Below are 20,417 nucleotides of genomic sequence, written 5' to 3'. Positions count from 1 at the left end.
TTTGATGTTTTCTTCTTCGCGAAAATACTACAGAATAAAGTCCGAACACGTTTTTGGCCGAAATTACGTACGTGCGCTTTCAATAAATTAACCTGTGTAACGAACGAATATTACTTAAATAGTGATGCAACTGAGATATTGTGAATTGTTTTTAATCCTTTTTACTAACTCTGTTACATTTTAAATAGCTATTTGGTCATATAATAATATTGGTGCCGAAATTTCCCTTTTGGTTAAACGGAGTTTAATTATACCAATCCGAACCAGTCAATTAAAAGAATAAATCCGATTGAACTTTTATGCACTTAATAAATTAAGTTCGCGAATATCTTGCGGCATCATTGTCCAACATTATGGGTGGGAAGTTTGTGACAGAAGGTAGAAAGGAGTTTTTTTTTGCACTGGTTAAACCATTTGACCAGCTTGTCTCTTTATGATAGGAAGGAGGTCATTTTGTAAAAATGCCAAGTGCATATATTTCGCCATTCAGTCGTTGTAGTAAAAGGGCACAACGAGGCAGAATTTTCATGTTGAAAGTACATTTCTCGTACCAAATGTGGAGCATCATAATTGTAATTGAGCGCAATTATTTCTTCAATTAACCCTTAAATTACTCCTTTTATTCTCTCTTTTAATACGAAAAAAGCATTCAAACGGAAAGACCAATACACTGTGGCGCATCTAGAGTCTAGACATTCCACCATAGAATTCGGCACCCGTTCTTATTTTAATCTATTCATCAAGATCTATTGAAATCAACCAATTAAATAAATACGAATGCCGAGTCCTATAGTAGAATGACCAGCTTTAACATATTGCTCTAGATGGATATGTTATCTAGATTTTGGTACACCAGCGGCACACTATGACTGTACCAATGTTGCGTGTCAGCATCGAATTTTCTCAAAACTATCTGTAGAAAATAGATCATTTGGGAGTATTTTGCACTGATACGAAATCGCATATCTGTATATGCACTAGCTTCTTTAAAGTCCTCTTCAGAAGCCTACCTCCTTACATCTCTCTTAGTTTACAATTTGAACACAAACAATTTGGACAGTTGTCTTCAACCTGTCCATTAAGACCTATAATTATTTGTAAAGCTGAATCAGGTAAGAATATGTTTGGAGCTCTGTGTGGAACTTGATGGGGAGCACTCTAATGAAGAACATCATTTCATAGCGATCGTACAGGATTCATTGGAGGAAGAGGGAGAATTAGCTCAAAAAGAAGGTAAGTAAAAAGTCCACTTTTTGAGTTTCTACCGCATGTCACTCCTCACTCACGTCCTTAATTGCCTGGAAAAGTCCTTTTTCTTATGAAGTAAAACTCATTATAGACGTGAAACATCATTTAATAGCGATTTATGGGATTCGTGCGAGTGAGAGACGAGGGACATAAAAGTCCCCTTTTTGCGTTTCTACCGCACGTCACTCCTCACTCACGTCCCCAAATGCCTGAAAAAATAACTTTTCTTACGAGGTACAGCTCCTTATAGATGTGGAACATCATCTAATAGTGATCGTATAGGATTCGTAGAAGTGAGAAGGAGAATAAGGTCAAAACGTGCCTAAGTAAAAAGTCCACCTTTTGAATTCCTTCTCATTTGGACTATGGAGGCACCGGGTTTTATTGTTCAAAACAAAGCATTAGACTCTGGAATTCGGCACCTGTCTTTATTCTGATACGTTCACTTGAATAAATGGTGCCTCCAAGCCATGACTCGATTACGGTGCCGAATGGTATAACGGAATGCTCACACGTTGCTTCTTGTAAAATGAAATCAGTTTTATGTAAAGTCATCAACCTGTCCATTAAAACCTATAGTTATTGGTAAAGCTGAATCAGGTATCAATATGTTTGGAGCTCTGTGTGGAACTTGATGGGAGCACTCTAATGAAGAACATCATTTCATAGCGATCGTACAGGATTCATTGGAGTAAGAGGGAGAATTCGCTCAAAAAGAAAGTAAGTAAAAAGTCCCCATTTTGAGTTTCTACCGCATGTCACTCCGCACTTACGTCCTTAATTGCCTGGAAAAGTCCTTTTTCTTATGAAGTAATACTCATTATAAACGTAGAACATTATTTAATAGCGATTTATGGGATTCGTACGAGTAAGATAGAAGTCCACTTTTTGTGTTTCTACCGCACATCACTCCTCACTGACTTCCTTAATTGCCTGGAAAAGTCCTTTTTCTTACGAAGTAAAGCTCCTTATAGATGTGGAACATCATCTAATAGCGATCGTATAGGATTTGTGGGAGTGAGAAGGAGAATAAGGTTAAAAACTGTCTAAGTAAGAAGGCCACCTTTTGAATTCCTTCTCATTTAGACTATGGAGACACCTAGCATTAGCATTAGACCGGGACGCATCTAGGCATTCAACTATAGAATTCGGCACCCGTCTTTATTCTTATCCGTTGACTTGAATAAATGGTGCCTCCAAGCCATGACTCGATTACGGTGCCGAATTGTATAACGGAATGCTCACACGTTGCTGAAACCACGAAAGGTATTAGGGAATCTCGTTGCACAAAGCGGTTATTATGATTATTTGTTGTTTTGGTTATTTCGTCTATTTGATTTGGCGGCAGCAATAATTTATTAAAACTAACTAATCAGGATAAATACGGGTGCCGAATCCTATAGTGAAATAACCAGCTTTAACACATTGCTCTTTAAAGAAATATTATCCAGATTTTGGTACACCGGCGGCATACTATGGCTGTACCAATGTTGCGTGTCAGCATCGAATTTTCTCAAAACTATCTATAGAAAATAGATCATTTGGGAGCATTTTGCACTGATACCAAATCGCATATCTGTATATGCACTAGCTTGCTTCAAAGTCCTCTTCAGAAGCCTACCTCCTTACATTTCTCTTAGTTTACAATTTGAACACGAACAATTTGAACAGTTCTGGTCAGTCATTAACACCTATTAATAAAGTTTAACGTCTTTAGTGTCAAATGGAAAAAAAGTGTCGCAGGTTTAGGAAGAATTGCCGACGTTTCGAACGTCGAAAATTCTTCTGAAATTAAATCAGTTTTATGTAAACTCCTCAACCTGTCCATTAAGACCTATAGTTATTGGTAAAGCTGAATCAGGTAAGAATATGTTTGGAGCTCTGTGTGGAACTTGATGGGGAGCACTCTAATGAAGAACATCATTTCATAGCGATCGTACAGGATTCATTGGAGTAAGAGGGAGAATTAGCTTAAAAAGAAGGTAAGTAAAAAGTCCAATATTTAAGATTCTACCGCATGTCACTCCTCACTCACGTCCTTAATTGCCTGGGAAAGTCCTTTTTCTTATGAAGTAATACTCATTATAAACGTGGAACACTATTTAATAGCGATTTGTGGGATTCGTGCGAGTGAGAGACGAGAGAGATAAAAGTCCCCTTTTTGCGTTTCTACCGCACGTCACTCCTCACTCACGTCCCCAAATGCTAGGAAAAATAACTTTTCTTACGAAGTAAAGCTCCTTATAGATGTGGAACATCATCTAATAGCGATCGTATAGGATTCGTGGGAGTGAGAAGTGGCTAAATGAAAAGCCAACTTTTTGGATTTCTTCTCATTTGGACTATGCAGGCACTACCTAGCATTAGCATTAGACCGGGACGGATCTAGGCATTCCACTATAGAATTCAGCACCCGTCTTTACTCTGATTCGTTAACTTCAATAAACAGTGCCTCCAAGCCATGACTCGATTACGGTGCCGAATCGTATAACGGAATGCTCACACGGTGCTGAAACCAAAAGCGGATAAGGGAATTTTTTTGGACAAGACGGTTATTATGCTTATTTATTGTTTTGGTTATTTCGTCTATTTGATTTTGCGGCATCAATAATTTATTCAAACTGACTATTTAGGATAAATAAGGGTGGCGAATCCTATAGTGGAATGACTAGCTTTACCACATTGTTTTACAGTTGTTCCAAACAAGGCATTACGCGTACTTATCCTTATTAGCAAGAAGTAAGCTCCCTTAAACTGTCTTAGGTCTGAGTATGGCCAGATGCATGTCTATTGCTGAAGGAAATGGACGACAGTCAAACAAAAGTAGAGAAGTCTAGTTACTGGAACCGATATCACTAACCTCTATGCGGTTTCTAACTGAAGCTCCTACTTTAGAAACACAAACAGAATTCAACTAGATGACTTGCTAGCTATTAAGGTTTACAAACACCCAGCACTATTGAATGCATTTGACCATTGTGACACTCGTGGTTTGAGGGATAAACACGTTCTCTGTGTAGGAGTAGAAGTTTTTGCTCCTATTAAAGGGTGCAGTTTTTCACAGAGACTTCGCGATGAGGATCTGCTTAGAAGAAACCAAAGGAATTAGCGAAATAAAAGGACATAACTTAAGGTTTTCAGTCTGCCTATAAAAGATTCTCTTAATGTCTTAAATAAACAAGCCATTTCAGGAAAACGGGATAAGCTTATTATAAGAAGGAATGATTTGCATATGAATTTCAAGACAATAGTAGAAGAACATTTCTGGGCAAGAAACAATCCAATTAGCAATTTTTCGACGCGATAACGTTGCAAATTGCAACACAACGTTGCATTGTTATGTTGTCTTAACCATAGAGGCAACCCCGTTTTACACCAATTTGAAAGAGATTTTTTTGGTTGTCTCAGCGTTACGCAAAGACTACCCGTTAACTTTCTAAATGCTTTTGCAACGTTTTTAGAGTTACTTATTTTTGGACGGATGGATTTCATATATTGTTTGCTGCATACTTTTATTACAAACTTTAATAAACAAAACTTTAACTTTTACAAAAAAATTCATAAGCTCTTCGAAAAATATAAACTCAGAATGTAATGTTAACATTATATTCTGAGTTCTCATTTCTGCTGCTGCTATATAAATCCTAAAAAATAAAACCTTTATAAAATTTACCATTGTTTTCAAACTGGTTAGTCTCTTGTGTAAAGAAAGGTTATAAAGTAGGATATAGGAACCATAAAGGAAACTATTTACAAAAAGTAAACCCAGTATTTTAAACTTCAAATATGTAAAATTTAATACAAATCTTTTCACTGCTATCTTCCGCTACTTCCATTGAATTATAAAAATAAAAATATATATTAAATAGTTTATGTTGAATTGAATATTTTTTTCTTCCTCTTATTCTCTCTTTGTTTTTCATCTTCTTCCTAAAACTCTTAACACATCAAAAAGCTCATTCTACAGCGAAAAATGCTTAACACAGACGATCAGGCAATGTAATACCCATTCGCTAACGATGAAGTAACGTTGTTCTTACTGGGTTTTTGATTCGAAAAATTGTAAATTAATTGTAAATTACTACTGCTACCATTTAAAGTAAAAAAATACGTTGTAAAAACAGCAGAGTTTTACAACAGTTGCCATATAGGTGCAATACGTCGAATTTTGGTCGGAAATAAACGTAGTTGCAAAACCAACTAAATTTTGCACTGAAAACAACGTTGCAACTAGTGAAAATAAGAGTAATCTTAACTGGGGTGATTTCAAATTGTTACTTGGGAAATATCATCAGCAAGCAATGTTCAAAGCTTCCTTGTATGCAGTGTTTTCCTAGAAGAAAAATAGCTTCATAATAAATTCATGAGACTCAGATCAGGCCATAACCTTCTTTTAGATAAGCCTTCTTGTCCATGTGGAGAGACATCCCCAAAAGGCAACATCTACTATTCCTAAGAGGTGACAGATTCAAGATTAAAATTAGTTTCTAGTATTAGAGCAACCTTGACTCGAGTCAGTAGAATAAAATAAAACACGAAATTCTATTACAGTTGCCGTCAATGCCGAAACTATTTCCTTTGATCTAAGCGGCATAGTCCAGACGCTTAAGAATTTTTTTATGTGCTGCACATTAAACATATATGCCAATATTCAATTTTTGTATAGTACCGTGAAATGGGGTGAATAGAAACTGCTGGGTGAATAGCAAGCAACACAAATGGAAAACTTCTTTAAAAAAAAATCAACATTAAACCTCCCCACGCTTCAAATTTGTTCTCAAACGGTCAACAGATGTCGCCATAACTACTTTAACAGGCCAAAAATGTTTTATGTTAGCAGCACTGATTGCAGTACCAACCACCCGTCGGAGTAAACCCATGTGCTCTTTTGATCACTAGCAAAACTTTATTCACAGTGGTTAGCTAAAAACAGGTAAGACATTGAGTTTTTGGTTAAAGTAGCTGTAAGGTGTCTGGTTTACATTGCCTATTTCAGAAATTGCTTGTCTTGCTTTGCTTATCTTTTTTGCTATGATGTAATATAATACATAACGTTACTTTTAAGTAATTTTGGGGTGAATAGAATGAAGAGAAAACACGCTGTTTCTATACACCCCATAATTGTTTTTTCTTTTGCAGGAAAATGCCTCGCGTTTATAAACCAGACTCTCGAGGTAAAACATATAAGAAAATTGATGAAAAAACTCTAAAAATAGCCCTTGCTTCAATTGACAACGGGATGAGTTATAGAGTGGCTCACGAAACATACAACATTCATTATTCTGTGCTTTATCGGCACCACAAAAACCGAAATCTAAAGCGTCATGGAGGACAAACAGCCCTAACAAAACAAGAAGAAGATATTTTAGTCCATCAACTAATAGTTTGTTCCGATTGGGGGTATCCACTTGACCATTTGGACGTCAGGATGATGATAAAAAATTACCTACAGTAGAGGTAAAACAATAACGAGATTTAAAGATAATATCCCTGGCAAAGACTTTGTCTATTCTTTTTTAAAACGTCACAAAAAGAATCTGCCAAAACATCAAGCGCTCAAGAGCTGCTGTTTCTCCCAATACTATCAATGCTTATTTTGACAATTTAGCCACGGAGTTGAAAATTGTACCGCCATCAAACATAATAAATTACGACGAAACAAATTTAACTGACGATCCGGGTAGAAAGAAAGTAATCTCGAAAAGGGGCTGTCGCTATCCAGAACGTATTTGCAATACGTCGAAGTCAGCCGTCTCTATTATGTACGCTGCTTCAGCTGATGGAAAACTGTTCCCACCATACGTGGTTTACAAAGCTAAAAATTTGTATACATCTTGGAATAGAAGTCCCTCAGGTTGGTTTGATGCAATTTCCTTCTCAGATTGGGTAGAGAGAACTGTCATACCTGCAGTAAAAGATGTACCGGGAAAGAACTATTTAACTGGCGACAATCTGAGTTCACATTTTTCTGCAAGTACGATATCTCTTTGCGAAGAAAATAATATTTCATTTATCTTCCTCCCGGCTAACTCTATTCATCTGACCCCCCCTTCTGGACGTGACATTTTTCCGGCCTGTTAAAACAGCTTGGCGACAGATCCTTGAAAAATGGGGGCTGGTTCAAAGTATTTCACGGTTCCAAAGGACAGGTTCCCTTTCTTGCTAAATGACTTGTCAAAGACTGTTGAGCCTAATGCTGGAAAAAACATACAATCTGGGCTTAGAAAGAGTGAAATTTTTCCACTAGATAGGGATCAAGTCTTGGGACGCCTTCCGCAGCAAAATCTTGACGAGACAAATGATGAGAATCAGAACGTTGAAGAAGGACTTAATAACTCTTTGGTAAACCTTCTAAGAACAATGAGATATGGCGATGGTCAAAATGTGAAGAGTCGACGTCGCAAAAATTCAAGTTCCTGCTGGCAAAAGCGTTACAAGTGCAGATTTTGAAAGCACGTTGGATAAAGACGATCAAGAGGATAATGAAGATGAAGATTCAGACCCGGAAATGAATTTGCCCCTTAGTAATTTCATGCCAATAATGGCAAAAGCTCAAGATCATTCTTCAAGTGAAGACTCTGAAATGGAAAAAGATCAAGATCATTCTTCAGATGCAGACTCAGAAATGGACACTTTACTACCAAGTTTCACGGATAAGTCCGAGAATAAGTCGGATACAAATAATTCATCAGCATCAGTCTGCTTTGAGGGTAAATTGTTCCGATGTGTTTCTCCTATTTCGCTTGATTTAATAGATAAAGGAACTTGGCTTCTGGTGTGTTTTCCAACAAAATATCGAAATAGACAAAGAAATAAATATTTTATCGGACAAGTCATTAATATTACAGTAAATGACAAGTTCCGGATGTTTCCACCTTTCATTTTAGCCACGGTTGTTGGAGAGGTTTCCCCAGTTCATGATGAGATAGAAGCATCTACGTCAAGAAGAGACATTTTAAAATTTAATTTGCATCAAAGTCGTTTAATTTAAATAATATGTTTAAACTTGTTACATTTCTATAGAAATAAATGTTTTTTTTGTAAAATTGGTGTTTTTGTCTAGAATAATAGAATTTAAAATTTTTTTCAGGTATTCCTATTCGCCCTCGTGTTGGTAGAATAGCAAACCTGTAGATTCCTTATTTTTTGTTATCAAAAAGGTGACTACCATGTTAGCAACAGAGTAGAAAAGGTCCGAAACGGTTTTTATTCACCCCATTTTACGGTAGGCATTTTATTATTATAAGTTTTTGATAAAATTAATTATATAGCTATATGAAGGATGTCTCTTAAATGGTATAGTAAGCCATACAGCACAAGTTTCTCGAAGTACCTGCTGTCCTTTTTATTACATCTTTAATCACTTATTATAACTAGTGTTAGTAGTATACCCTAACTAGCTTCCTCAACAAGCAAAACAAACATCTGCCTTGCAATCAACTGGTTGCATTACCATCCAAATAGCAACTCATCTCATCGTCCAATTTAGCAATCCAATCAGTGCCTAAAGGTACAACTCTCACATCTATACGGCGTGCATTTAAAAGTAATTCCATTCGTGTTGATCTTGTCTCGTCTCCTTGGTCCTTGACATTGAGTGTCGTTGAACCAACCGCCTTATTCATGGTCGCCAACAGTTTTATCATCTTCGGTCGCAGAAAATAGTCGCAAATAAATCGATTTTGTTGTTCAGTATTCCAAAAATTACGGTAATCGAGTTAATGGTTTTTGTGATCTGAACATGATTGTTGACCTTCTTTTTACATAAGGAAATAAAATACAAGATCAGATTATTATTTTTTTTTTTGTGAAATGATGAAAACCTGTTATTTTCGGTAAATCCAGATTTAGGTTAATGCACCCCAGATTGTTGTTGACTTACAAACCGACTTATTTGTATTACCCAAAATATGTTTATGTGTTCGTAAATATATGCATGAAACGTAAAGAGTGTTAGCAGTCAGCTGGTTATTATTTTCCGCGTACAAACTTTTTGATTCCATTAGAAGAACAATTAGCAGAAATAATGGCAATATTGAGAAGTAAAAAAAGCTGGGGTTGCATATGACAGACTTAAGCCTGTATCGCCGAAATTTTAAGCCTGACAATCCATCTGCTATTAAAAAACTGAGAATAAGGGATGCAAGAAGGAAAGATCGATGCTCGATGTGTGACCACATTAGAAATGAGGATTTACAAGCGAGAACCAGAGTTAGGGATGTTATTTACCAGGTAGCTAAGCTCAAGTGGAACAAATGATACCAAAAGCATAACTTCAAACTGAATGAAGAGCGCTCAAAATAGAGGACAGTGGGAAGAAGTGGAGAAGGCCTATATCCAGCATGGATGCAAGGACTGATTGAAGACGATGAGAAGAAAAACACCTCTCGTTGCGCTAAAAACAACGCATTAGCGCATTTTTTAAGCATCGGGTTTCCAGAGCAACTACTTTCCTGTACCTCTCTCCCTCCACCCCTATAAAAGGCAGGTGACATGTTAGTGTCACCAAAGAGAGTAGTGCCTCAGATGTGTAAAATGAGACACGCAACCTATCACAGATTGTTAAATTTAAAAAGTCGTGAGACCTTCGATGAAAGACGGTTAAGAGTACTCAGAATTCCAAGAATTATAACTCTCTCAAATGCTTAAGGCAGTTAGCCTTGACTTACTTATCTTATCCTCATTTGCCTGTAAGAATGTTAAGAGTAGTAATAACACTATTCCAGGCATTCTAACTGCGTTAGATTCCTCTCTATAGTCTCAAAACTGTGAATCTGTAACTCTATTAAGTCGTCTTCAATTGCCTGGAAGAGAATTCAGAGTACTCAAAAGACTAGTTCAAGCATTACAATTATTGCCTCCGATTACTCTTTCAAATACTTACGGCACTTAGTCTTGCCTTACTTAGCTTATCTTCATTTCCCTGTAAGAATATTAAGAGTACTTAGAAGACTATTCCAGGCATTCCAACTGCGTTAGATTCCTCTCTATAGTCTCAAAACTGTGAGTCTGTAACTCTATTAAGTCATCTTCAATTGCCTGTAAGAGAATTGAGAGTACTCAGAAGACTAGTCCAAGCATTACAATTGCCTCCGATTACTCTTTCAAATACTTAAGGCACTTAGTCTTGACTCACTTAGCTTATCTTCATTTCCCTGTAAGAATATGAAGAGTACTTAGAAGACTATTCCAGGCATTCCAACTGTGTTAGATTCCTCTCTATAGTCTCAAAATTGTGAGTCTGTAACTCTATTAAGCCATCTTCAATTGCCTGGAAGAAAATTGAGAGTACTCAGAAGACTAGTCCAAGCATTACAATTGCCTCCGATTACTCTCTCAAATGCTTAAGGCAGTTAGCCTTGACCTACTTATCTTATCCTCATTTGCCTGTAAGAATGTTAAGAGTAATAATAACACTATTCCAGGCATTCTAACTGCGTTAGATTCCTCTCTATAGTCTCAAAACTGTGAGTCTGTAACTCTATTAAGTCATCTTCAATTGCCTGTAAGAGAATTGAGAGTACTCAGAAGACTAGTCCAAGCATTACAATTGCCTCCGATTACTCTCTCAAATGCTTAAGGCAGTTAGCCTTGACTTACTTATCTTATCCTCATTTGCCTGTAAGAATGTTAACAGTACTTAGAAGACTATTTCAGGCATTCCCACTGTTTTAGATTCCTCTCTATAGTCTCAAAACTGTGAATCTGTAACTCTATCAAGTCGTCTTCAATTGCCTGGATGAGAATTCAGAGGATTCAAAAGACTAGTCCAGGCATTACAATTGCCTCCGATTACTCTTTCAAATGCCTAAAGCAGTTAGCCTTGACTTACTTAGCTTATCTTCATTTCCCTGTTACAATATTAAGAGTACTTAGAAGACTATTCCAGGCATTCCAACTGCGTTAGATTCCTCTCTATAGTCTCAAAACTGTGGGTCTGTAACTCTATCAAGTCGTCTTCAATTGCCTGGAAGAAAATTGAGAGTACTCAGAAGACTAGTCCCAGCATTACAATTGCCTCCGATGACTCTTTCAAATACTTAAGGCACTTAGTTTTGCCTTACTTAGCTTATCTTTATTTCCCTGTAAGAATATTAAGAGTACTTAGAAGACTATTTCAGGTATTCCAACGGCGTCAGATACCTCTCTACAGTCTCAAAACTGTGAGTCTATGACTCACTCAGCTCGTCTTTAATTCGCTTAAAAAGAATTGAGCTTAATTAGCAGGCATTTTAATTGCCTCAGATGAGTAGAATGAGCCTCTCAAACTATCAAGGATTGTTAAATTTAAAGAATCGTGAGTCCTTCACCCACTTAGCTTATCTTCAATTGTCTATGACTACCTATTTTCATTGACCTTACCTAAAGCCTTTAAAAAGTCCAAATATAGAGAGGACATGCTTTTTTTTATCTATGTGCCCAAAATATTAACTACGTGTTGAAAATCGGCATTATCAATGCCATTTTGAGATGATAAATGTAGTGGTAATTGAAAATGTGGTTTTTATTGAATTGTCTGGGTGAGGATTCAAATAGCGAACAAACCCCTCTTTTATCTGGATAACAAGAATCGGTAAATAACCTACAAAAAGCGGGTGTCTTATATACCTTTTGTTGCTTAGGTACGCCTACACAGAATATGTCTGTCGTTTAAGGCTTTCTGCTGATTTTTTACTACTAAAATGTTATCACTCCCCTCTCTCCAAAAAATGTAAAAACATTAACGTACCAGCGATACCTCGACTCGGTATCTCGTCCGACCTCCTCCAAACATAACCGGTACCATCGCATAGTCCCATTCGACTTGACTAGTACCATCTTCGTTTCTTCCGTTAGTTTTAAAAAGGCGCTTTATCTATATGGTCGAAGGCAGTCGAAGAACGGCAAGTTAAAGTTAAAGTGGTGTCCGTCTTGTCTTGTCTCTCTATTTGTCGATCTATGCCGCACGATGCCTTCCTGTGCTAGCGGAGTTATTTTGGTATGTGCCCGTTGTTTTTATATTAACATTTATCTTCCATTTGGTCTTATATAGTAGTTTAGAAATGTAGGTTAGGAGGTGGCTAGGTTAGTATCGGTATTTCTTCTTGAAAAATTGTCCTAATATAAAGATGTAAAGGGTTATGTATAGATAAGAGATAAGATAATAACTAAGGAGTCTGAATATCTGAATATTTAGGTGATTTTAGGAATTCTCTTAACTTATGAGCTAGAGAGCGTTAACTTTTAAAAAAACAGGAAATCGTTTCTTTTTTTAATATAAATCTATTAATTATGAAATTTGGCACACACCCTGGAATTATTTTTTATTCAAATTTTTTAAGTTAACTATTTTCGGAATAAAATATATAAAACATATAAATGTAACACACAAAAATTAAATCAAATATATTAAGGCAAAAATATTAATATTATAAACCAAATATCCTACACACTAATATTGTAAACACAAAAAATATTAGCATCGAATTGATTTGAACCTGCAGAGACCTTTTGCATGCTAATCGGATATCATAGCAACTATCCTACGAATACTGTGAGGCAAATTCTTAGAGGAATTGCTATTTTCTTAAGTAATATTTATTCATTTTCCAGTGTTTCATAGGTTGCTTGACAAGAAGTCCCATATATAAATCCCATGGTTATCTATAGAAATCCACTCCTATGTGGATCCAAACACTCACCTTTAAAGGTTGTGTTTGTTAGCTAACAATAATATTTCAAAGGTTTATGAGAATAAAACATGCATCTTATTTGTATATCGACGTTTCGATCATTTTTATTGGGATCTTGAGGGTACTGGTGTCTAGTGTTCTATAAAAAAAATAAGAAAATATAAAAAGAAAAATTAGAGTTCTGCAGTAACGCGTTATAACACAGAAACATGCTAGGAACATGCCATAAATGTTTCCGACATTAACCATGTCATCTTTTTGAACGTCTGTATGACATTTTATGTGAGATGTTTCTGCGACATTTTAGAATGTCGTACGTTGCTTTAGGACACGCGATATATTTGTTCTGAAAATATACCACAAATTTTTCATTTACAACATTTATAGCAATATTTTTTCTTTAGATCTTATTAAAATAAAAATCAACATTTTATTATTAATAGCATTAAATGTATTTTACACATACTTTTATAATGTATAACACATAACAAAAATTGCACCTATCTTACATAAATATATTTTATTTTTTCTATCTTCGAACTAGGGGTATAAGAATGTGTCACCTACCTACAGTGGCAATAGATGAATTTTAAGCCCTACTACAACTAACTTAATTTATAAACACGGATATTAAACGACAGGAAATGACACCGTGGAAATCTGAAATATTAAAACTCTCCAATAACTTGTAAAAAAATTAAAATTTCTTGAAAATTGCGGAAAATTTGCAATGATCAACTTGGCAACCTTGGATTAGTATACATTGAAAAGCTGTCAAATGTCAATTCACAGCCTGAACGCATTAGCTCTATACAATTTTATATTCCATTGTGATATTAATGCAGCCAATGTCACTTGATTTGTCGGTAAGCTATGTGCATTGATATTGTGCGCATAGGCCTACTCTCCTGCAGTTCAATTTCTTGCTTGAGCTGTCATCCTAAATATCATTTCAATTTGACATATGACGTTTTTATGATAGAACATTCTATTGTTTTAGCGTTAAAAATGCCAAAATCCCTTATATAAAAAAATTACATGATTTTTTGTCATTCACCTCAAACTTTCTATTTAGTTGAAATTCGTGGCAAATCTAAGCAATTTCTACTCTCAATCTGGCAACCTTGGATTTGTATATTTTGAAGATCTGTCAAATGTCATTTGTCAATTCACAGCCTGAACACATTAGCTCTATACAATTTTAATTTCCATCCACATACATTTCTACCATACATTTTTTAATTTCCATTTTTCTACCGTTCTGTAATTCAATTTCTTGCTTGAGCTGTCATTTGTCAATTGAATCCTAAATGTCACTTGAATTTGACATATGACGTTTTTATGATAGAACATTCTATTGTTATAGCGTTAAAAATGCCAAAATCCCTTATATCAAAATATTACATGATTTTTTTGTCATTCACCTCGAACCCTCCATTTAGTTAAAATTCGTAGCAAATATAGGGCCTTCTCTACGATCAATCTGGCAACCTTGGATTTGTACACCTTGAAGATTTGTCAAATGTCATTTGTCAATTCACAGCCTGAACACATTAGCTCTATACAATTCTAATTTTCATTGTATTATTAATGCAGCCAATGTCACTTGATTTGTCGTTAAGCTATGTGTATTGATATTGTGCGCATAAGCTACTCTTCCGTAGTTCAATTTCTTGCTTGACATGTCATTTTGTCAATTGAATCCTAAATGTCACTTCAATTTGACATATGACGTTTTTATAATAGAACATTCTGTTGTTATAGCGTTAAAAATGCCAAAGTTCCTTACATCAAAAAATTACATGATTTTTTGCCATTCACCTCAAACTCTCCATTTAGTTGAAATTCGTGGCAAATATAGGGCCTTTTCTACGATCAATCTGGCAACCTTGGATCTGTACACCTTGAAGAACTGTCAAATGTCATTTGTCAATTCACAGCCTGAACACATTAGCTCTATACAATTTTATATTCCATTGTAATATTAATTCAGCCAGTGTCACTTGATTTGTCGGTAAGCTATGTGCATTGAAATGGTGCGCATAGGCAGTCTACCCTCCTGTAGTTCAATTTCTTGCTTGACCTGTCATTTTGTCAATTGAATCCTAAATGTCACTTCAATTTGACATATGACGTTTTTATGATAGAACATTCTATTAGTTGTTATAGCGTTAAAAATGCCAAAATCCCTTATATCAAAAAATTACATGATTTTTTTGTCATTCACCACAAACTCTCTATTTAATTGAAATTCGTGTCAAATCTAGGCAATTTTCGGCGATCAATCTGGCAACCTGGGATCTGTACTCCTTGAAGAACTGTCAAATGTCATTTCTCATTTCACAGCCTGAACACATTAGCTCTATACAATTCTAATTTCATTGTATTGTTAATGCAGCTAATATCACTTGCTTTGTCGCTAAGCTATCTGCATTGATATTGTGCGCATAGGCCTACTCTCCTGTAGTTCAATTTGTCGCGTGAGTTGTCATTTGTCAATTGAATCCTAAATGTCATTTTAATGTGACATATGACGTTTTTATGAGAGAACATTCTGTTGTTGTTATAGCGTTAAAAATGCCAAAATCCCTTATATCAAAAAATTACATGTTTTTTTGTCATTCACCTCAAATTCTCCATTTAATTGAAATTCGTGGCAAATCTAGGGCCTTTTCTACGATCAATCTGGCAACCTTGGATTTGTACACCTTGAAGATTTGTCAAATGTCATTTGTCAATTCACAGCCTGAACACATTAGCTCTATACAATTCTAATTTTCATTGTATTATTAATGCAGCCAATGTCACTTGCTTTGTCGGTAAGCTATGTGCATTGATATTGTGCGCAAAGGCAGTCTACCCTCCTGTAGTTCAATTTCTTGCTTGAGTTGTCATTTGTCATTTTAATCCGAAATGTCACTTCAATTTGGCATATGATGTTTTTATGATAGAACATTCTGTTGTTGTTATAGCGTTAATATTCTCTTAATCAAAAAATTACATGATTTCTTGCCATTCAACCTCAAACTCTCCATTTAGTTGAAATTCGTGGCAAATCTAGGCAATTTTTTGCGATCAATCTGGCAACCTTGGATCTGTACTCCTTGAAGAACTGTCAAATGTCATTTGTCAATTCACAGTCTGAATATAATAACTCTGTACAAATGTATACACTATGGTACTATTAACACAGCCAATGTCACTTGCTCTGGCAGTAAGATATGCTCTTTAATATTATACGCATACTCAAGATGATACCTTAAAAATCGTCGTTTCTTATTGGTCAAAATTCTTATGCTTCGTAATTTGCGTGTTTTGGCATTAAGACCTTATGTACGTTATGGTTTTATGCGTCTATGCTATGCATTATAGTAAGTTTGTCTGGTTTTTCGATCACGAACTTATAAATAAACCTGGACTGCTAATTTTATAGTGGTTCTATATTTGTGATGTTGGTCACTCTGAACATTTACAGTGTTGCCAACAAAAGATATATTAAATAAAAGTAATGAAGTTGACGACGCTGACGTTTGACATGTGATCTGGTCGTAAACTTGAATATAAAAATTTATATTTTATAATGTTATTTAAATAAGAAAACTTATTTTATTTACATCATTTTATGGCAGTCTTTCACCATTTGATCATTTTCATTGACATTGTTTTTAAAATATTAGAATTATTGCAATGGGTATAATAAAAACCAAATGATAGGATTTCATTAATCATTGTTTTCATCTTCATCACTTTTATGGTGTTAGGATTCGTAAGATATAAGTTTATAAAAACAATAGAACACATGTTTAAAGGGCATTCATTTATCCCTGTAAGTGAATTAAAACTTCGTAAATTTTAACGACTCTTAAACAAGTACGAGAAAAATATCAAACTAATTCAAGTATCTTAAATTCTTAACTAAATGTAACCAAACTCCCAAAAACTTTAATTGTTTTGTTTTCCTACAATTGGCACCACTGACTGTTGGTCACTCTGACAAATTGGCACCACATTTCTCAGAGTGACCAACATAGAAAGGACACAATCACGCAAAATGGCGGCCACCTAGTAGTGGTCATTTATTTTCCAATAGATTGACAGTCCAGGTAAAGTCCAGTGCAACGATATATTAGAATGGTCACCCGTCAAAACACCAGCATTCCACCTGCCAAACAATGTCATCCACCTTCTATCTACATTGTTTGACAAGTAAAATGCTGGTGTTTTGACAGGTGACCATTCTAATATATCGTTGCACTGGACTTTATATATTTATTAAGTTCAGTTGGCGATCAAGGTAAAAAAGGCATGCATGCATTACTCTGCCTTGATCTCTTTTGATTTAAATGACAAATAGATTATATGTATCGCCCTTAAGTTAGGCTTGATTTACATGCAACCAACTCTTCTTCCGCACTAAACCCTGCTGCAAATTCGCTTGCTCCTTAATTAGCGTTAATAAACGTGATGCTGAAAATGACATTGAAATTGTTAAACTAGATGATTCATTATGTGTGCCTGATGATATTCGGGATTTAGATGTAATAAAAAAGCAACCCGCGAAGTCGTTGAACCTGAACTTGATTTCCATATCGCGAACTAATGCGGCAATTTGCATAATTTAATGTCTCTCCATAAACTGGTCTCATTTATACTAAGAAAACCTCTTTAGGTCATTAACTTTTGACATAATCAATTAATCGTTTATTTCTATTTTAGGTTTGTTTCATCGGTTTGGTAGCAGGTAGACCTCAAGATAATCAACCGGCTCAAGAGTCCAGAACTGAACATTCACAAGTTGAGTAAGTATCCCTATAGCTTAAATAATATAAAAGTGTAAATAATAAATAAATATTTACTTACTAACCTTACCTTTTGTTCACTTATTAAATGTAAATAAAACCGCACTGAAACTTTTTGCTTAAGGACGTAAATGGCGCGAACTATTGTAATATACTTTATAACTGATGGTGTTAGTGGCAATATATTTATATACATGTGCATACTAGTGTAGTTTTAGAAGACACCTTAGTTCTTTCTGTATAGGTAAGTTAGTTTCCTCACTAATCATACTTGTCCGAAGCAATATTTAAAATAGCGAACAGATTTGTTATACTATTTTTGTTTTTTTAGACTGGAACGTCAGTACGTAAGAGATGTAACGCCTATATTCTTTCCAACAGAGGAGCGTCCACCTGCTTACCCCCAAATTGCTCAAAGAAAAGTTCAAGAAAACACGAAAGAAATACTGGATAAAATCGCCGAGGTTAACAAAAAGCAGGGACTTACCCAAAAAAAGTTCAAACCCAATTACTTTCACTTTCCCTTTAGCTACTCCCGATCTAAAAGTGATGAGAACAACTTTAAATTTTCCAGAGACCCCTTTTCGAACCCCATTTTGGATTACGTGGAAAACCGGGATACGCCTAGGTTTAGAACCCCTTACCTGGAGAAAAACAATGAATATAACGGCGGCAGTTTTACTGACACAAATCCAGAAATATTACCGGAAGATCACATCCCTGGCCAACAGATCAAAAGAAAAATTACCCATTATCAATCTTTTGTGATTCCCAACCCTTACATGATGGGACCTCAAATTAATCCCATGAACATGAACCCTTTTAGCAACCAGGCTGCACCAAATCCTGAAACGCAACCCGCAGACACTATAAACAACATTAAACAAATACTTTCAGGCAATTTACAACCACCAAGTCAAGCGTCACCCTCTCCACTCCAAACAGTACCAAATAATCCTTATCAAGGTCTTATGGAGCAGCAATTTGCTATGCAGCAACTCTTTGGGGCAAATCCTTGGACTACCGAACAACAGAAAAACCAATTAAATCAGCAAAACTATTTGCAACAAATGTTTGGAGCTGTAGCACCTAATAAGCCCGCAGATGTTCCAAATCCTGTTAAGGAACCAAACAAGGGTACTCACAGCATAAATGAACAACAAGCATACCTTCGATACCTACTTGCCATGAAAAACCCGCAAGATAACCAAATAAAAGCTCGTCAAAACTGGAACTGGCCTGGAGCCAACTGGTTTCCTATTTACATCAGAGATCCCTTCCTCCAGATGTACTATGCCGTTACTAACATGATAGAATATGGTCCGAACTCGGGCAATGAAGGGCCATGTAAGCTCACCCCCAGACCTCAAGGCTCCAGGGTAAAACCCGGACCGAAAACTGCTTCTTCAGATGCCACTCATAATACAGACCAAGTAACCGTTGAAGTGAATAAACGTGATGGTGAAGATGACATTCAAATAGTGAAACTCAGTGATCCATTGGTTGATAATACTCGATATCTGGATGTGGAGGATATCGATTTGGGCGACGATGATCTTGTGAAGTTTACTATTAACCTTCCCAATAGTGACCCTCCAACTTCGGGAGGAAGGAAACTAAAGGACAACCTTAAAACAGAAAAAATGAGATGGGAGGAGTATATAAAACTTAGAAATGACACGACGCTATCTCACCTAATCGCCGACAAGCTTAATTTGGCTCCAACGGTGCCAATCGAGTCCAAACAAGCACCGCAACCTTCACCGGTAATAAAAGAACCGGAACTGCATGTAGAAGAACTGGAAGATACCGTGCCGGAGGAATCAGAAAAAGCCGAGGATATCAGCATCGCCAACCAGGGTTCCAGAAAGGTTTTTAGCAAGGACAATACCGGCAACGGCATTTTCATTCATAAACTGAAAGTCCGTAAAGGTGGAGTTGCTATAGCCGGGCCTGGAGGTATCGCTACAGCCGGCAGCGGAGGTACTGCCATTGTGGGACCCAATGGGATCGCGTACACTCATCCAAATGGACTCGCTATCGCTGGATCTGGCACGAAAGTCGTCGCTGTAGATCCGAAGGTCGACTTAAATGAAGTTATTAAAGACAGCGTGCAAAATGGAACACACCAAGTTAATACGAGGGTGGGTAAAGTGGTCGCGGTTGGACCAGTGGTTTATTACAATAGAGGGGACTGAGTAAGCGGCTTGAGAAGAAGGAAAGGGTTAATTTTTGCCATAGTATAAGTGAGGAGTTTTTGTTAATTAGTTAAGGTAAACAGGTACAAGATGTTTAGAAATTGTTTGCGAATTTTTTTAGTATGCAAGGTGAATGGTGTAAAATGCAGGAGAGAAGTCATGTGTATTGTTGTCATTCTTTTTAATAGAATGATTTACATGTTTGGCAAACGTAGGTCTTGTGTGTAAAAAAAGGAAGAATTGACTAAAATCAAAAATCACTAAAATCGATACACTAAAAGTAAAGATATTGGGATTCTTATTAAAGGAGTGCCTGTAAGAATTAAATGACTTTGTCTCTTATTGACAAGTGAATATCTTGAGTTCTAGTAGTCAAAATTTGGAAATTATTGGTTAATGCACTACTCCGAGGATTTTTTTAGTCTTTTTTCAAGAAATGACTAAAATAGATGCCCTAAATATCAAGATATTGGAATTCTTATTCCAGGAGTGCTTGTAAG

The 20,417-nt window shown here is 36.0% G+C and overlaps 1 protein-coding gene across 1 annotated transcript in view; it reads left to right on the top strand.

The window, feature by feature from the left end:
- The first annotated feature begins 11,979 nt into the window (after positions 1 to 11,979).
- LOC126745964 (uncharacterized) overlaps positions 11,980 to 20,417 on the top strand; it is a 28,640-nt gene continuing 20,202 nt past the window's right edge. The window contains exons 1-4 of the mRNA XM_050454020.1: positions 11,980 to 12,226; positions 17,637 to 17,719; positions 18,051 to 19,914; positions 19,988 to 19,992. Of these exons, the coding sequence (XP_050309977.1) occupies positions 12,197 to 12,226; positions 17,637 to 17,719; positions 18,051 to 19,914; positions 19,988 to 19,992 (1,982 nt within the window). The 5' untranslated portion in view covers positions 11,980 to 12,196. The remainder of the gene's footprint in view (positions 12,227 to 17,636; positions 17,720 to 18,050; positions 19,915 to 19,987; positions 19,993 to 20,417) is intronic.

The sequence above is a fragment of the Anthonomus grandis genome, chromosome 16 (genome assembly GCF_022605725.1).
Source record: "Anthonomus grandis grandis chromosome 16, icAntGran1.3, whole genome shotgun sequence".
Classification (NCBI taxonomy): Eukaryota; Metazoa; Arthropoda; class Insecta; order Coleoptera; family Curculionidae; genus Anthonomus; species Anthonomus grandis.
Note: the sequence above shows the minus strand (reverse complement) of the source record. Positions and strands in the feature narration are given on the sequence as shown.